This window comes from Pichia membranifaciens (genome assembly GCF_001661235.1).
Source record: "Pichia membranifaciens NRRL Y-2026 unplaced genomic scaffold PICMEscaffold_2, whole genome shotgun sequence".
NCBI classification, from domain to species: domain Eukaryota; kingdom Fungi; phylum Ascomycota; class Pichiomycetes; order Pichiales; family Pichiaceae; genus Pichia; species Pichia membranifaciens.
The window spans coordinates 1,989,738-2,006,640 of NW_017566983.1; the positions used below are offsets into that span (position 1 = coordinate 1,989,738).

Sequence of the window (16,903 nt, forward strand, 5' to 3'; positions counted from 1 at the left end):
TTTCATACCTCGTGCCATATAACGTGACAATGGACTCGATATCGGTTGGCAAGGGCTCGGAAGAGGTCGTGTCCTCGGAAGGATGCAATTCCTACCAGGGCTACGACGACAATGCCGACAAGCAGATCAAACAGCTTGCAAGAGAGTTCACCAGAAACAGCCACGTCAATGACGCACTCAACGAGAACGAATCCTACCACGAGAGAACTGATCACGGCGCGGACAAGTCGGAGGACGACCAGGAGGAACATTTCGACCTCCTACGCACGATGACGTCGATGTCCCAGGTCCCCGGCGTGGTGCCGGTGAACGAAACCATCGACCCGCGGTTGGACCCCTCCAGCGACAGCTTCAGCTCCAAATTCTGGGTCAAGAACATCAAGAAGTTGATGGACTCCGACCCGGACTACTACAAGCCAACCTCCTTGGGCTTTGCCTGCAAAAACCTCGTCGCCAGGGGCATTTCCTCCGACGCCGACTACCAGGCCAACTTCTTGAACTTCCCGTTCAAGAAGGCTAGAGATTTGTACTTGAACGTCTTGCGTGGTAACGACCAGTCCAGATACTTTGACATCCTCAAGTCCATGGACTGTTTGATCAAGCCCGGGAGTCTCACGGTCGTTTTGGGTAGACCCGGTGCAGGTTGCTCGACGTTCTTGAAGACAGTTGCCTCACAGACATACGGTTTCAAGGTTGACAAGGACTCTGTCATCAGCTACAACGGCTTGACGCCATCAGACATTGATAACCACTACAGAGGTGAAGTCATTTTCTCTGCGGAAATGGACAACCATTTCCCTCACTTGACTGTCGGTCAAACTTTGCAGTTTGCCGCCCAGCTCAGAACTCCGCAAAACAGATTTCCAGGAGTTGACAGAACAGCTTATGCTGAGCATATGTCCCAAGTAAGTATCCCCACCCCAACACTCATCCATACTCCCTTCACTGTTTGCGTTATACTAACAACCTTTCCCATCCTTAATTTTCTCTCAATTTTTTTTTTCTTTTCAACAGGTTTACATGGCAACTTATGGTCTATCCCACACAATCAACACCAAGGTCGGTAACGACTTCATCAGAGGTGTTTCCGGTGGTGAAAGAAAGAGAGTCTCTATTGCCGAAGCCTCCCTATGTGGTGCCAACATCCAATGTTGGGATAACGCTACTAGAGGTTTAGATGCAGCAACTGCATTGGAGTTTGTCAGAGCATTGAAAACCTCTGCACATATCCTAGATACCACCCCATTGATTGCCATCTACCAATGTTCTCAAGATGCATACGACTTATTCGATAACGTTGTCTTACTTTACGAAGGTTACCAAATCTACTTTGGTCCTGGTAACAAGGCCAAGGCCTACTTTGAAAATATGGGTTACGAGTGCCCTGACCGTCAGACTACTGCTGATTACCTCACTTCTATCACATCTCCTGCCGAGAGAGTAGCAAGAAAGGGATGGGAAGACAAAGTCCCAAAGACCCCTAAGGAATTCGAAACATATTGGAAAAGTTCTAGAGAGTACTCACAATTGATTGAAGATATTGACGTGTACTTGGATGATTGCATTAAATTAGATACCCAAACAACATTCAAGGATGCCCACGTTACCAAGCAATCCAACCATTCAAGACCAAGTTCTTCTTACTGTGTTTCATACATGATGCAAATCAAGCTTATTTGCCAAAGAAATATGTGGAGAATCCGAGGGGATCCGTCGATTATGCTGTTTTCTGTCATTGCTAATATTATCATGGGATTGATCATTTCCTCGTTGTTCTACAACTTGCAACCCAATACCGCCACATTCTATTACCGTACCGCTGCCATGTTCTTTGCCGTTTTGTTCAATGCTTTCTCCTCGTTACTTGAGGTTATGTCCTTGTTTGAAGCTAGACCTATTGTTGAAAAACATAAGAGGTTTGCATTATACCACCCATCTGCCGATGCCCTTGCTTCAATTTTGACTGAAATCCCTGCAAAGCTTTTGACATGTCTAGGTTTCAACTTGATCTACTATTTCATGGCTCACTTCAGAAGAGATCCAGGTCGCTTCTTCTTTTATTTGATGATGAACTTCATGGCAACTCTAGTTATGTCGCACATTTTCCGTTCTATTGGTTCCTGTTTCGACACGTTGGCTGAATCTATGCCTCCTGCCACTGTTTTCTTGACCGCCATGGTCATCTATACCGGTTTTGCTTTGCCAACACCATCCATGCTTGGCTGGTCTCGTTGGATCAATTACCTTGATCCTGTGGCGTATATTTTTGAAGCTTTGTTAACCAATGAATACGATGGTCGTGAGTTTGAGTGTTCTGTTTTCATTCCTCCGTATCCAGATGCTAAATTGGAAAACCAAGTTTGCAGTTCTGTTTCAGCATTGCCTGGTTACAGCTACATCAATGGTACCGACTACATTTATCAATCCTACGAATATCGTAACACTCACAAGTGGAGAAATTTCGGTATTGTGGTTGGCTTCATCGTTTTCTTCCTCGGTGTCTACTTAGCATTGGTTGAAGTTAACAAGGGTGCCATGCAGAAGGGTGAAATCATTCTATTCCAACAGTCTACTTTACGCAAGTTAAGAAAGGAAAAGAAGATTTCTGAAGTCACCGACATTGAGTCTGCTGGAGATGGTAAGGAAAAGTCTGCAGGTGTTTACGATCACGGTAACGAATCATCATCTTCTGAATCTGACGAGGTCAACAACCTTGCTGCAGGGACAGATATCTTCCACTGGAGGGATGTTTGTTACGAAGTGCAGATCAAGGATGAGACGAGACGTATCTTGAATCATGTTGATGGGTGGGTTAAACCAGGCACATTGACAGCATTGATGGGTGCGTCTGGTGCAGGTAAGACCACACTTTTAGATGTTTTGGCGAATCGTGTGACCATGGGTGTTGTTTCAGGGTCTATGTTTGTGAATGGTAGATTGAGAGATCAGTCATTCCAAAGATCGACTGGTTACGTGCAGCAACAGGATTTACATTTGGAGACATCTACTGTTAGAGAGGCATTGAGATTCTCTGCATACTTGAGACAATCTAGAGAGATTTCCATTGAAGAAAAGAACGAATATGTTGAGAGTATTATTGATATCTTAGAAATGAGGCCATATAGTGACGCCATTGTTGGTGTCACTGGTGAAGGTTTGAATGTTGAGCAGCGTAAGAGATTGACCATTGGTGTTGAGTTGGCTGCCAAGCCTAAGTTGCTATTGTTTTTGGATGAACCTACTTCTGGTTTGGATTCCCAGACTGCTTGGTCCATTTGTCAGTTGATGCGTAAACTTGCAAACCACGGACAGGCTATCCTCTGTACGATCCATCAGCCATCAGCGATCTTATTGAAGGAATTTGACAGATTGTTGTTTCTTGCCAAGGGTGGGCGTACAGTGTATTTTGGAGACCTTGGAGAAAACTGTCAAACATTGATTAACTACTTTGAGTCTCACGGATCGCACAAATGTCCTCCTGCTGCAAACCCTGCGGAGTGGATGTTGGAAGTGATTGGTGCTGCTCCAGGATCACACGCGAGCCAGGACTATCACGAGGTGTGGATGGCATCTGAAGAGAGACAGGCGATCAAGGAAGAACTTAATAGAATGGAGACGGACTTGTTACAGATTCCTGTTGATGATTCTGTTGATGCTAAGAGAAGTTTTGCTTCCACATACTGGATGCAATACTGCCAGGTCACCACTCGTGTTATGCAACAGTACTGGCGTACACCTACTTACATCTGGTCCAAGCTTTTCCTTGCAGGTGCTAACTCTATCTTTAACGGGTTCTCGTTCTTTAAGGCAGGTACGTCATTACAAGGTTTACAGAACCAGATGTTGTCTGTTTTCATGCTTTCCGTTATGTTGAACACATTGATTCAGCAAATGTTGCCATTATACATCAAACAGCGTTCCATTTATGAAGTACGTGAAAGACCGTCTAAGACATTCTCTTGGTGGATTTTCCTTGCTGCTCAAATTTCGTCAGAGTTCCCATGGAACGTGTTTTGTGGAACAGTTGCATATTTCTGCTGGTACTATCCTATTGGATTTTACTCTAACGCTGCTAGCACAGGTACCACTGCACAGAGAGGAGCACTTTCGTGGTTACTAATTGTTGGTCTATTCAATTATGCGTCAACTTTAGGTCTTGCATGTATTGCTGGTGTTGAAGAGGAGCAGAATGGTGCCAACATCTCGAATTTGCTTTTCACAATGTCTTTGAACTTTTGTGGTATCTTGAAGTATCCTACAGGATTCTGGTCTTTCATGTACCGTGCCAATGCTATGACGTATTGGGTTGCGTCTTTACTTTCCGCAGGTGTCGGGGACACCGAGTTGGTGTGCTCGAAGAAGGAAATTGTCTACTTTGCCCCACCTGAAAATATGACTTGTGCTGACTACATCGACCCATACATGAAGGCTAATGGCGGTTACATGACCGACATGAAGGATGGCTACTGCGGATTCTGCACGGCGTCTAACACCAATGCATACTTGGAGTCTGTGCACGTGAACTACTACAAGCGCTGGAGAGACTGGGGTATTTTCATTTGTTTCATTGCCATTAACGTCATTTTCATGTTCTTCTTCTATTGGTTAGCAAGAGTTCCGAAGAAGGACAACCGTGTGAAGGATGCTGCCTCGTTGAAGAGTGAGGACAAAAAACCTGAAGACAATCTTCCAGAGGCTGTTTGAGATCATGGAAGAGCCGTGCATTCAGATTTCGGCTTCTCCCTTAAATCTTTATTTCCTTTTACTACGTCTCTGATTTTTCTACCGTTTACCAAGCACTTAATTCACTTAATAATTAAACAATTTTTTTAATAAACATATTATTATTAATAAGTATTGTAGGCATCTACATTGTAGCTCTGTCTAGACTCAAATTCTTGCGATCAAGCTCCTGCAGGCCCCCCATATTCGCTTCGTTTCTTTTTCTTCGGATCGCTTAGCGGGGCGCCGGCACGTCGCGACGCGGAGGTCTGTCATACGGCGGGGCCAGCGGATGGGGGGTAAGAAAAGCAGAAAGTTAACTCCCAAATCAGGTCCTAGCCGGGTACATATTCAGCCATATATAACTGTGCATTTCCGCATAGGTATCGTTTGGAACGTTTGTAATGTCTGTTTCCTGTGCCCTCTCTTATCTGCTCTAAGATATTATCTCTTATCTTGGTATAAACAAGTCTAAACTTTTTGCACGGCTGCAACAGTAACAGCAATTGCAACGAGTTAGCATCATCGTCATGGAGACTATTTCTGTTTTGCCCAACGGTAACACCGGCGACCGCGGCAGCAGCACAGATGACGGCGAAGCGCAATTTCCAGACGACATCTCAGTGAACGAGAGAATCAGAAGCCTTGCAAGGGAATACACCAGAAACAGCTGTGTCCAGCAGGACACAAGTAACGACTCAGATGAAAAAAACGGCGTTGTCACTGAACAGGGCTTGGCCTTGATGCGCACAATGACCTCGATGTCACAGGTTCCCGGCGTCAATCCCATTGACGACTCAATCGATCCAAGGCTAGACCCAAATAGTGACGATTTTGAGTCCAAGTTCTGGATTAAGAACATGAGGAAAATATTTGACTCCGATCCAGAATACTACAAACCAACGTCTCTTGGTTTTGCATGCAAGAACTTGATAGCAAGAGGAATCTCCTCTGACGCAGACTACCAGGCCAACTTTTTGAACTACCCATTCAAGAAGGCCAGAGACTTGTACTTGGACGTCTTGCGTGGTAACGACCAGTCCAGATACTTTGACATCCTCAAGTCCATGGACTGTTTGATCAAGCCCGGGAGTCTCACGGTCGTTTTGGGTAGACCCGGTGCAGGTTGCTCGACGTTCTTGAAGACAGTTGCCTCACAGACATACGGTTTCAAGGTTGACAAGGACTCCGTCATCAGCTACGATGGATTGACACCATCGGAGATCCACAACCACTACAGAGGTGAAGTCATTTTCTCTGCGGAAATGGACAACCATTTCCCTCATTTGAGAGTGGGCCAGACATTAGAGTTCGTCGCAAGGTTGAGAACCCCACAAAACAGATTTCCAGGCGTTGATAGAAAGGCTTATGCTAAACACATGGCTGATGTAAGTATGATACCATCTTTTTTTTATCCCAAGTTTGTGCAGTTTTACTAACATACCTTTTTTTCTGATTTTCAACAGGTTTACATGGCAACTTATGGTCTATCCCACACAATCAACACCAAGGTCGGTAACGACTTTATTAGAGGTGTTTCCGGTGGTGAAAGAAAGAGAGTCTCCATTGCCGAAGCCTCCCTATGTGGTGCCAACATCCAATGTTGGGATAACGCTACTAGAGGTTTAGATGCAGCAACTGCCTTAGAGTTTGTTCACGCGTTGAAAACCTCTGCACATATCCTAGATACCACCCCATTGATTGCCATCTACCAATGTTCTCAAGACGCCTACGACTTATTCGATAACGTTGTCTTACTTTACGAAGGTTACCAAATCTACTTCGGTTCTGCTGATAAAGCTAAGGCCTACTTTGAAGACATGGGTTATGAATGTCCTGACCGTCAGACAACTGCCGATTTTCTAACATCTATCACTTCACCAGCACAAAGAGAGGCAAGGAAAGGATGGGAAGACAAAGTTCCAAAGACCCCTAAGGAATTCGAAACATACTGGAAAAGTTCTAAAGAGTATTCACAATTGATTAAAGACATCGATGAGTACCTAGAAGAGTGCACCAGTATGAACACAGGAGCAACCTTTAAGGATGCACATATCAGTAAGCAGTCCAACCATTCTAGACCGACTTCGTCTTTCCGTGTTTCTTACATGATGCAAATGAAGTTAATTGCAATGAGAAACGTATGGAGAACCAAAGAAAGTCCTTCAATTACCGTCTTTTCTATTACTGCAAATATTATTATGGGCTTGATTATCTCATCCTTATTCTATAACTTGCCAGAAACCACAGGAGCTTTTTATTATCGTACTGCCACCATGTTCTTTGGTGTTTTGTTCAATGCCTTCTCATCGTTGCTTGAAATTATGTCCTTATTTGAAGCCAGACCTATTGTTGAAAAGCATAAAAGGTTTGCATTATATCATCCATCTGCAGATGCACTTGCATCCATTATCACTGAACTTCCTGCAAAGCTTTTAACATCTTTGGGTTTCAACTTGATCTATTACTTTATGGTCAATTTCAGGAGAAACCCAGGGAGGTTTTTCTTTTATTTGTTAATGAATTTTATGGCAACTCTAGTCATGTCACACGTTTTTCGTTCAATTGGTTCCTGCTTTACATCTTTACAATCAACTATGCCTATTGCAGCAGTCATCTTAACTGCTTTGGTAATCTACACAGGTTTTGCATTACCAACTCCTTCCATGCATGGCTGGTCAAGATGGATCAATTACTTAGATCCTGTCGCATATGTCTTTGAATCTTTGATAACTAATGAGTTTGATGGCCGAACTTTCAAATGCTCAACGTTTATACCCTCTTATCCAAATTCAAGACTAGAGAACCAAGTTTGTAGTGCCGTGTCATCAGTTCCTGGCTCCGAATATGTCAGCGGTACTGACTACATCTACCAATCTTATAGATACGACAATGCTCATAAATGGAGAAATTTTGGCATAGTGGTTGGTTTCATTATCTTTTTCCTCGGTGTGTATGTTTCTCTTGTCGAAATTAATCAAGGTGCCATGCAGAAGGGTGAGATTATCCTATTCCAGCAATCTACTCTTCGCAGATTGAGAAAGGAGAAAAATATATCTGAAGCCACTGATATAGAGTCTGCTGGAGACACCAGAGAAAAGTCTGCAGGTGTTTACGACCATGGTAACGAATCATCATCTTCTGATTCTGATGATGTCAATAACCTTGCTGCAGGGACAGATATCTTCCACTGGAGGGATGTTTGTTACGAAGTGCAGATCAAGGATGAGACGAGACGTATCTTGAATCATGTTGATGGGTGGGTTAAACCAGGCACATTGACAGCATTGATGGGTGCGTCTGGTGCAGGTAAGACCACACTTTTAGATGTTTTGGCGAATCGTGTGACCATGGGTGTTGTTTCAGGGTCTATGTTTGTGAATGGTAGATTGAGAGATCAGTCATTCCAAAGATCGACTGGTTACGTGCAGCAACAGGATTTACATTTGGAGACATCTACTGTTAGAGAGGCATTGAGATTCTCTGCATACTTGAGACAATCTAGAGAGATTTCCATTGAAGAAAAGAACGAATATGTTGAGAGTATTATTGATATCTTAGAAATGAGGCCATATAGTGACGCCATTGTTGGTGTCACTGGTGAAGGTTTGAATGTTGAGCAGCGTAAGAGATTGACCATTGGTGTTGAGTTGGCTGCCAAGCCTAAGTTGCTATTGTTTTTGGATGAACCTACTTCTGGTTTGGATTCCCAGACTGCTTGGTCCATTTGTCAGTTGATGCGTAAACTTGCAAACCACGGACAGGCTATCCTCTGTACGATCCATCAGCCATCAGCGATCTTATTGAAGGAATTTGACAGATTGTTGTTTCTTGCCAAGGGTGGGCGTACAGTGTATTTTGGAGACCTTGGAGAAAACTGTCAAACATTGATTAACTACTTTGAGTCTCACGGATCGCACAAATGTCCTCCTGCTGCAAACCCTGCGGAGTGGATGTTGGAAGTGATTGGTGCTGCTCCAGGATCACACGCGAGCCAGGACTATCACGAGGTGTGGATGGCATCTGAAGAGAGACAGGCGATCAAGGAAGAACTTAATAGAATGGAGACGGACTTGTTACAGATTCCTGTTGATGATTCTGTTGATGCTAAGAGAAGTTTTGCTTCCACATACTGGATGCAATACTGCCAGGTCACCACTCGTGTTATGCAACAGTACTGGCGTACACCTACTTATATCTGGTCTAAGGTATTTCTTGCCGTTTCCAATTCCCTTTTCAATGGCTTTTCTTTTTTCAAGGCAGGTACGTCATTACAAGGTTTACAGAACCAGATGTTGTCTATTTTCATGCTTTCCGTTATGGTGAACACATTGATTCAGCAAATGTTGCCATTATACATCAAACAGCGTTCCATTTATGAAGTACGTGAAAGACCGTCTAAGACATTCTCTTGGTGGATTTTCCTTGCTGCTCAAATTTCGTCAGAATTCCCATGGAATTTGTTTTGTGGAACTATTTCATATTTCTGCTGGTACTATCCTATTGGATTTTACTCTAACGCTGCTAGCACAGGCACCACTGCACAGAGAGGAGCACTTTCGTGGTTACTAATTGTTGGTCTATTCAATTATGCGTCAACTTTAGGTCTTGCATGTATTGCTGGTATTGAAGAGGAGCAGAATGGTGCCAATATTGCGACGTTGTTATTCACAATGTGTTTGAACTTTTGTGGTATCTTGAAGTATCCTACAGGATTCTGGTCTTTCATGTACCGTGCCAATTCAATGACGTATTGGGTTGCTTCGTTGCTTTCAGCCGGTGTTGGTGATACTAAGCTAGTTTGCTCCGAGAAGGAAATTGTCTATTTTGCTCCTCCTGATAACATGTCGTGCTCAGAATATATCGACCCATACATGAAGGCTAATGGAGGTTACATAAGTGACATGAAGGATGGCTACTGCGGGTTCTGCACGGCGTCTAACACCAATGCATACTTACAGTCTGTGCACGTGAACTACTACAAGCGCTGGAGAGACTGGGGTATTTTCATTTGTTTCATTGCCATTAACGTCATTTTCATGTTCTTCTTCTATTGGTTAGCAAGAGTTCCGAAGAAGGACAACCGTGTGAAGGATGCTGCCTCGTTGAAGAGTGAGGACAAGAAACCTGAAAACAACCTTCCAGATGCGATCTAGACGTTTGCACATAATACTTGTTTCTTTATGATTCTCTTTTTTTTTAATCTCAGGATCACAGTATTTTTCATCGATACCTTTCATGCCTATAACTCTATTGTATTCTAATTTAAATATGCTAAAATTTCAAAAAGAAGCTTCTAACTTCCTAAACAAACTTCACACGCTTGGTGCGTTTACGGTTTTGATCATCAGAAGACCCATCAGGAATCTCAGTCAAATCTTTGGCAAAATGTTGAAACCTCTGATAAACACGACCGATACTCTCTGGAGTATACAGATTCTTGTTGTGATTCATGATCTTCCAGATTTCAAGGTAGCCTAATTGAGCGATCGCATTGATGCAAGATGAGTTACATGCTTTGGCTGAATAATTACAGGCAGAAGTGTAAAAGCCCACGCGACAGTTAAGATTTTCCAATTCTGTGAGACCAAGGTCATTCTTGTAAGTATATCCCATAATAAGATACAAAAATGAAGTAAGCAACGGCGATGCCTTTTCAATCTCCTTGAGATTCAATTTCGATAGAAATGTATAGTCTTCTGTAGTATAAAAATAACACAAGGTTGAAATGGTAATTTGAGGAATTGATAGTGTGGCTGCTGGATTCAGTGGAGTGCTGTTCAGTGTTCGTAGTAATTGATTAATCTGTATAGACAAGGAGTCCTTTATTTTCAAAAGTTTTAAAAGTCTTGTAAGGTAAGTATCGTATCCAATATCAAATTCAGTTAAGCCTCTCTGTCTTTGTTTCTGTTGCTCTATCAAATGTTGTATTATTGGCAACGCGTTTATAGTGGACAACATATAAATTTCATTACTAAGTCCTAAAGATTGTGAATATGTACCAAAAATACCCATATTCGATTGAACAAAGTCTGCATATATGGGGTCGTTGAATACCTCATTATCAGAATGTGAAGTAGAGTTTGACGATAAAAAGTTCACCTTTGTATTTGATTTGGAACATGATATGTGAGCCATAAAATAATGATACAGAGCTTTGTGAAACATTCCGTTACGTTGGTAAATCATGGCAAAAATATATTGAATTAGAGGAAGCAAGTTATCGTACACGGCACATTCATATGCTGAGTATCTACTTTTCTCATATGAGTCAATAAAGCTGAAGAGTCCGTGGTAATTGTTTTGCAAGACAGAGGTTAAAGAATTTGGATTGGTATCGTCGGTATTTTCAAGGGCGGGAAATTTGTCTTTGATCAAATCTGACAGTAGCTGATACGCCGTAGTAAGTATTTGAAGATAGCTTTGCTTTGCTTTCTTATTTTGGGCATCCTCAAAAGTGAGGGAAAATTGATTGCTATCTGTAATCAAAGAGGAACTGACAAGTCTTAGGATTTTATCGCTCTTAGATTTCTTTTCCCATGACTTGAAGGAACATAAGATTCCGCAATAGAGGTAGGATATAAGGGAAAAGTCTTTGAAAGAATGCCATTTAAACTCAACAGGGAATGACGAGTTACTCTTATCTAGAGAAAAATTAAAATTTAGCCTAGACGACCAAGTTTTAAGTGTTGACTGTTTAACTGATTTAACAAACGAATCAACTTTCTGAATATTTTCTGTACATCTGTCGAACTGAAATTCATACAGAGACAACAGTACTTCAAAAAGAAGCGAGATGCCCCTAAATTGAATTGGGATTTTCACACTGAAAACATTATCTGGTTGCTGATACCCTTTGAGCTTGCTCAAACTCTCTTTAACTTCTGAAAGTGAAATGCTATTTAAAAGCTGTAATTCAATGAGATTTGCCAAAATAATCTGCAGGAATAAGTAATTTTCTTTGGATAAGTTGCTTTCCACCATGGAACAAAGTTTTTTCAGATCCGATATTTTCCTTTCAGGAGTGTATATCGAGCTGAAATAGTCGAGTTTGATCAAACTGAAGAAAACGCGTATATTTAAGTAAGACGGATCTTCTGGAAGCTCCCTTTCCAATATGCTGTTCAAGTACGATAGGGCTTGTTTCTTTGAATCCGGGGAGCTGCTCGATTGGAACTGAATCTGGAAGTTCAGGTATTGTAACTTCAACTTAATTACCGTGAGACCTGGTTCGTTCCTTTTGCATATCTGTATTCCTTTAATGCAGTAATCCAACGCTAGATCAGAACTTATTGTCTCTTTGAAAAGTATATGTGCGGTCTTGTGATATAGGATTGATTGGATCTTTGCATCTAATATTGCCGAGTAATGTCTTAAGATTTTGAACAGGCAGTTCAAGGATGCTTTGATCAATGTATTATATTCGTTCAGAGTGTTACCAGACGTGTCACGCAGGGCCTTTGCACCAATCGAATGTGCGCTTTTCAAGAAAAAATCGCTGGCTTGAACCAACTGCCAAACAAGAACATCTTGATCCTTTGCCATCAGTCGCTGAAGCTGTAATTGGATCCCTAAAAACACAGCAGTGGATTTTTGAATGCAAAACCAAAAGTCGAACAGACACGTAAAAGTTTTAAAATGGCAAGATCCACCTAGGAAGCACTTTCATGTAACCATATGACGTAAGCACCGACACAGAACCCAGCGCTTTCACGCCGCTCCCTTTACAACAAGAGTTTCTGTCGCGAAACCGCGCCGATGTGCTGGCAAAAAGGCCAGGGCGAAAAGAAAATCGACGCAAAAGGCGTGAGAAAACGTCAGCCACGCATTGTGCGTTGCGAGTATAAAAGGACCACGGTTCGCCCCTTCCCGTACGGGCAAAAAAGGCGGACGGCGCTTGCGGCCGGAGTTCAAAAAACACAGTTGCGTGTTTGTTACGTAAGCGTACCAGAGTTCAGGGTTGTGTTCCAGCACTTTTCATACCCGTTCACAAACATCTACACACATAGAGGCAAACCATTGCAGCAAATATCAGGAAGGACCCATTCAGTTGATCGTCTTTTTCTACCATTTGTTCTACTCTTGATTCCCTGTCTTCTACTATCTATATAAATCATATAGTTTAATAAAAAACTAAACAACGACCCACGAATCACGAAGTCATCCAACAGTCAAACCACACTAAAGGAAACAACCAACTAAAGACAGAAGCGATGGATTCCCTCAAATTGCCAACAACTGCTGCTCGTGCAAATGCGTTCATGGGTCAGGGCTCATTGTCGTTTCCTACATCGTCTCAGCATGACATGGTGAAGGAAGAGAACGCCGAATCACAAAAATTACTTGATGATGCTGCCAGTGCTGAGAGTGGCATGGCTGGTGGTAGCGACGCCACCTCAGCAATATCGTCAACCACACTGAACAACTCTTTTCCACAATCGAAACCAGTGGCACTACCGTTGGCATCCGACACTGGCTTTGTCGGCAATGATTCTGCAACCACTGTCAACCCCAACATAGCAAACAACATCGGAATAAAACCTGCAGATCTGTCGGGCTTGAAGAACCAAGCAGCCAACGTCGCTGTGGGTGACGAGTCTTCTGCTTCAGGAATAGTCCCAACTTTACAGAATATTGTTGCCACCGTCAACTTGGATTGTCGATTGGAGTTGAAAACGATTGCTCTTCATGCACGTAACGCCGAATACAATCCTAAGCGTTTTGCAGCTGTCATCATGAGAATTAGAGAACCCAAAACTACTGCGTTAATTTTCGCTTCAGGTAAGATGGTTGTAACCGGTGCAAAATCCGAGGACGACTCTAAGTTGGCGGCTAGAAAATACGCAAGAATCATCCAAAAGCTTGGTTTCAATGCCAAATTCACAGATTTTAAGATCCAGAATATAGTTGGTTCATGTGACGTTAAATTCCCGATCAGGCTTGAAGGTTTGGCCTATGCGCACGGAACTTTCTCGTCATACGAGCCAGAGTTGTTTCCTGGTTTGATCTATAGAATGGTGAAGCCAAAAATTGTTTTACTAATTTTCGTGTCAGGTAAGATTGTCCTCACAGGGGCCAAGCAAAGAGAAGAAATCTACAAAGCTTTTGAAGCAATCTACCCGGTTTTGAGTGAATTTAGGAAAAACTAAATTTGACCCAGCTGGAAACCAAAACTACCAAATCAAAAACAAAACAAACCTAAACAACACATCAAGGCTATAATTTGAATTAAGCAAAAATAACTCACAAACAAAACAACCTCGGCATTCTTCTTATCTAGTTGTACATTATAATGATTCTCTATAAATCTCTATCTATATATCATCTTCCCCTATGTATCATATTTGGAACCTTTGATTCAAAGGTTTACAAAACATCAACAAAAAATTTGGAAAACTCAAAAATTATTAGAGACCTTACTAAAAAGTTCTTGCGGAAAAAGAAGCTGGAAAAAGTAGGCGCCCTCCTCTCCTTATTGTTTTTACTGTATTCGATTTAAGTAAAAATATTTTTTGTGCAAGACACAGCAGAAAAGCTAGACTCAGAATCCCCCCTCCTTAGAATTTTTGCCCCCCGAATCTCATGCTACTGGATTAGCTAGGGGCACCATACGCAGTATCAAGGTAAAGATCAAAGTGAACAGAATCAACATCGCATAGTGTTAGGTTACGGTACTAGTCAAAAGGAACTTTGAATCCCTTTTCCCCCATACGTATAGCCATATATATTGCGGCCCGCTATGTTCAATACTGACGTATCGTTCAACAAGGGCATTGTCAACTCGATGAATAAAGAAGAGATGAGGTCCCCGTCACCGCTCTCCGATCAGAGACATCAATCCTCGTTGGTGAGAGAAGATCAGGATGAACGAAAGACCCTGGAAATCATGCGCCCCAAATTCAGGAAATCAAGCTCAAGCAATTCTGCAAACTCACTGAAGCTTGCACAGCTCCCACACCTCGAAACAAGCATAGGATATGCACATGATGTTGCCCCCACAGAAAAGAAGCACATAGTAAATGTGAACGAATCACTGCTTGAAACAGTCAAAGGTAACAAAAAAATTCCAACTTCTTCAACCGATTCATTAACGTCTCGTGCAAATAGCAACAATAATAGCGTGGGCAATGCCAACCAATCAGTCGTCACTTCCCAACCAAAAACTGCCACTGTTCCAGCGTCTATTCTGGCAAGCTCTTCATACCCCACCCCAATAACACCACAGTTGAAGACTTCAACGAGCACGATTTCGTTTCAAGTCCCGAACCAAAAACATAGAGGATCTATTTCGGCTAGACCTTCGACTACCAAAGTTCCATTGCTGGACTCACCACAAACAGGCATACCAAGCTCAAGACAGCCTTCTGTATCATCTACCACACAAGCTCCTCTGTCAAGACAAGCTTCACAATCTGCATCGTTTCCTTCAAGCACAAACACAAATATACCAAATGTAAATACAAGTACTCCACATAACGCACTACAAAAGTTAGGCAGCTCATCTATCATAGGTGCTAATATTTCCAGAAGAGAAGATGTTAGGTCTCCGGTGCAGTTTGACCTGCTGAATGGTGTCAGCGTCGCATCTCACATAACTCCGAATAATAAAGTTAGTACTGGGACCAATAGCAACACGACAAGTTCAAATCATGAAATCCACACTTCTCCTAGAATTGCTGAAGAGAATAATAATTTACCAACCACACGTTTACTCTCCGCAGCTAATAGTAAGTTGAGGAACTCATCATTACCAGGCGAGAATATATACGAATCAAAAAGCGGGATGTCCTCTACCACATCAATAAATGGGGGAAACCCCAATTCCAACCTATCAACGCCTTCATCGATTACGAAAAAGAAGACGTTGAAGACAGTAGTCACCCCACCAGTAGGCCCATTGGTACCATTTACCCAATATCTTTGCAAAGAAGATGATGATAAAGTACATATTTTGATTGGGGCTACAGGATCTGTTGCAACTATAAAAATTCCAATGATTATTGACAAACTTTTCAAAATATATGGTACGAATAAAGTGTCGATTCAACTTGTTGTAACCACAGCTGCAGAACATTTTTTACGTGGCATGAAGATCTCGTCAGAAGTAAAAATTTGGAGAGAACAAGAAGAATGGTCTGCTCCTGTTAATAAAATAAAACCAGGAGATCCGATTTTGCATGTGGAGCTTAGAAAGTGGGCAGATATATTTCTGATTGCTCCACTGAGTGCTAACACCTTAGCAAAAATTGCCAATGGGTTGGCGGACAACTTACTCACAAGTATTGTTCGGATATGGAATCCTGCAGTCCCTATACTTGTGGCGCCTGCTATGAATACTTTCATGTATATGCATCCTATCACCAAGATTCATTTGAATATATTAGCTGAAGATTTCAAATTCATTGAGGTTTTGAAACCGGTGGAAAAAGTTTTGGTTTGTGGAGATATTGGCATGGGTGGTATGAGAGAGTGGAGTGAAGTTGTGGATATTACCGTCAAAAAGTTGAAGGAAATACGAAGGAGAAAACTTGAATTAGAAAAAGCTAAGCTCGACTTAATAGAAAATGGCGACAACCCAGAAGTGAACGAATTGCAAGAAAAGGTTGCAAGTATAAAGATAGAAGCAGTCAAAGATTTGGACACAAATGGAAAAGAGTGTAAAGCTAAAGGAAAAGGTAGAGAAGAAGTTGAAGGAAAGGAAAAAGTTGAAGAAAAGGAGGAGAAGAAGGAAGAAAAAGAAGAAAAAGAAGAGGAAGAAGAGGAAGAAGAAGACGACGAGGACGACGAGGACGACGATGATGACGATGATGACGAGGACGACGAAGATTACGATGATGAAGAAGAAGAAGATGATGAGGACGATGAGGACGATGAGGAAGAGGGAGAGGGCGAAAGAGAAGGAGAAGTAGGGGATCAAAGGGATCTTCAGGAAGTAGGAAAAATAGATAGAGCTGGTGATGAAAAGATTCCGGTGGAAACATAATGAATGAGTTAAACGGTGAATAACACAGGAACAGTACCAGCAGAACGAGACTGGCAAACCATAACTTACGCAGTAATTTATAAAGGGCCGCAGTAACCAATTTTTATATAATTGATAGTAAGATTATTAATATTGCGTTGCACTAGATTCATCCGTATCTCCATAGCCTACTACTAACCAAAACGCGCTGATAATTAT

The 16,903-nt window shown here is 42.1% G+C and overlaps 5 protein-coding genes across 5 annotated transcripts; 4 read left to right on the top strand and 1 right to left on the bottom strand.

Annotated features, from left to right (window-relative positions):
- Nucleotides 1-29: 29 nt before the first annotated feature.
- Nucleotides 30-4,704, top strand: PICMEDRAFT_58304 (hypothetical protein; the record flags this gene model as incomplete). Its single annotated transcript, XM_019163291.1, has 3 exons — nucleotides 30-905; nucleotides 1,015-4,484; nucleotides 4,542-4,704. 3 exons carry the CDS (start codon nucleotides 30-32, stop codon nucleotides 4,702-4,704), a joined length of 4,509 nt encoding a protein of 1,502 aa, XP_019019077.1.
- A 548-nt stretch (nucleotides 4,705-5,252) lies between these two features.
- On the top strand, nucleotides 5,253-9,878 carry PICMEDRAFT_30765 (hypothetical protein; the record flags this gene model as incomplete). The annotated part of the gene is made up of 2 exons (XM_019162654.1): nucleotides 5,253-6,110; nucleotides 6,189-9,878. 2 exons carry the CDS (start codon nucleotides 5,253-5,255, stop codon nucleotides 9,876-9,878), a joined length of 4,548 nt encoding a protein of 1,515 aa, XP_019019078.1.
- Nucleotides 9,682-12,291, bottom strand: PICMEDRAFT_15830 (hypothetical protein). Its single transcript, XM_019160985.1, has one exon. It carries the CDS (start codon nucleotides 12,265-12,267, stop codon nucleotides 10,027-10,029), a length of 2,241 nt encoding a protein of 746 aa, XP_019019079.1. The 5' UTR covers nucleotides 12,268-12,291; the 3' UTR covers nucleotides 9,682-10,026.
- A 342-nt stretch (nucleotides 12,292-12,633) lies between these two features.
- PICMEDRAFT_15831 (hypothetical protein) lies at nucleotides 12,634-14,133 on the top strand. Its single transcript, XM_019160986.1, has one exon. It carries the CDS (start codon nucleotides 12,936-12,938, stop codon nucleotides 13,869-13,871), a length of 936 nt encoding a protein of 311 aa, XP_019019080.1. The 5' UTR covers nucleotides 12,634-12,935; the 3' UTR covers nucleotides 13,872-14,133.
- Nucleotides 14,134-14,267: 134 nt separating this feature from the next.
- PICMEDRAFT_15832 (hypothetical protein) lies at nucleotides 14,268-16,890 on the top strand. Its single transcript, XM_019160987.1, has one exon. It carries the CDS (start codon nucleotides 14,462-14,464, stop codon nucleotides 16,703-16,705), a length of 2,244 nt encoding a protein of 747 aa, XP_019019081.1. The 5' UTR covers nucleotides 14,268-14,461; the 3' UTR covers nucleotides 16,706-16,890.
- The last annotated feature ends 13 nt before the right edge of the window (nucleotides 16,891-16,903 follow it).

Bases quoted from the DNA above. Each gene is read 5' to 3' on its own strand.
- PICMEDRAFT_15830 (XM_019160985.1), bottom strand. From the start codon at position 12,267: ATGGCAAAGGATCAAGATGTTCTTGTTTGGCAGTTGGTTCAAGCCAGC.
- PICMEDRAFT_15831 (XM_019160986.1), top strand. From the start codon at position 12,936: ATGGATTCCCTCAAATTGCCAACAACTGCTGCTCGTGCAAATGCGTTC.
- PICMEDRAFT_15832 (XM_019160987.1), top strand. From the start codon at position 14,462: ATGTTCAATACTGACGTATCGTTCAACAAGGGCATTGTCAACTCGATG.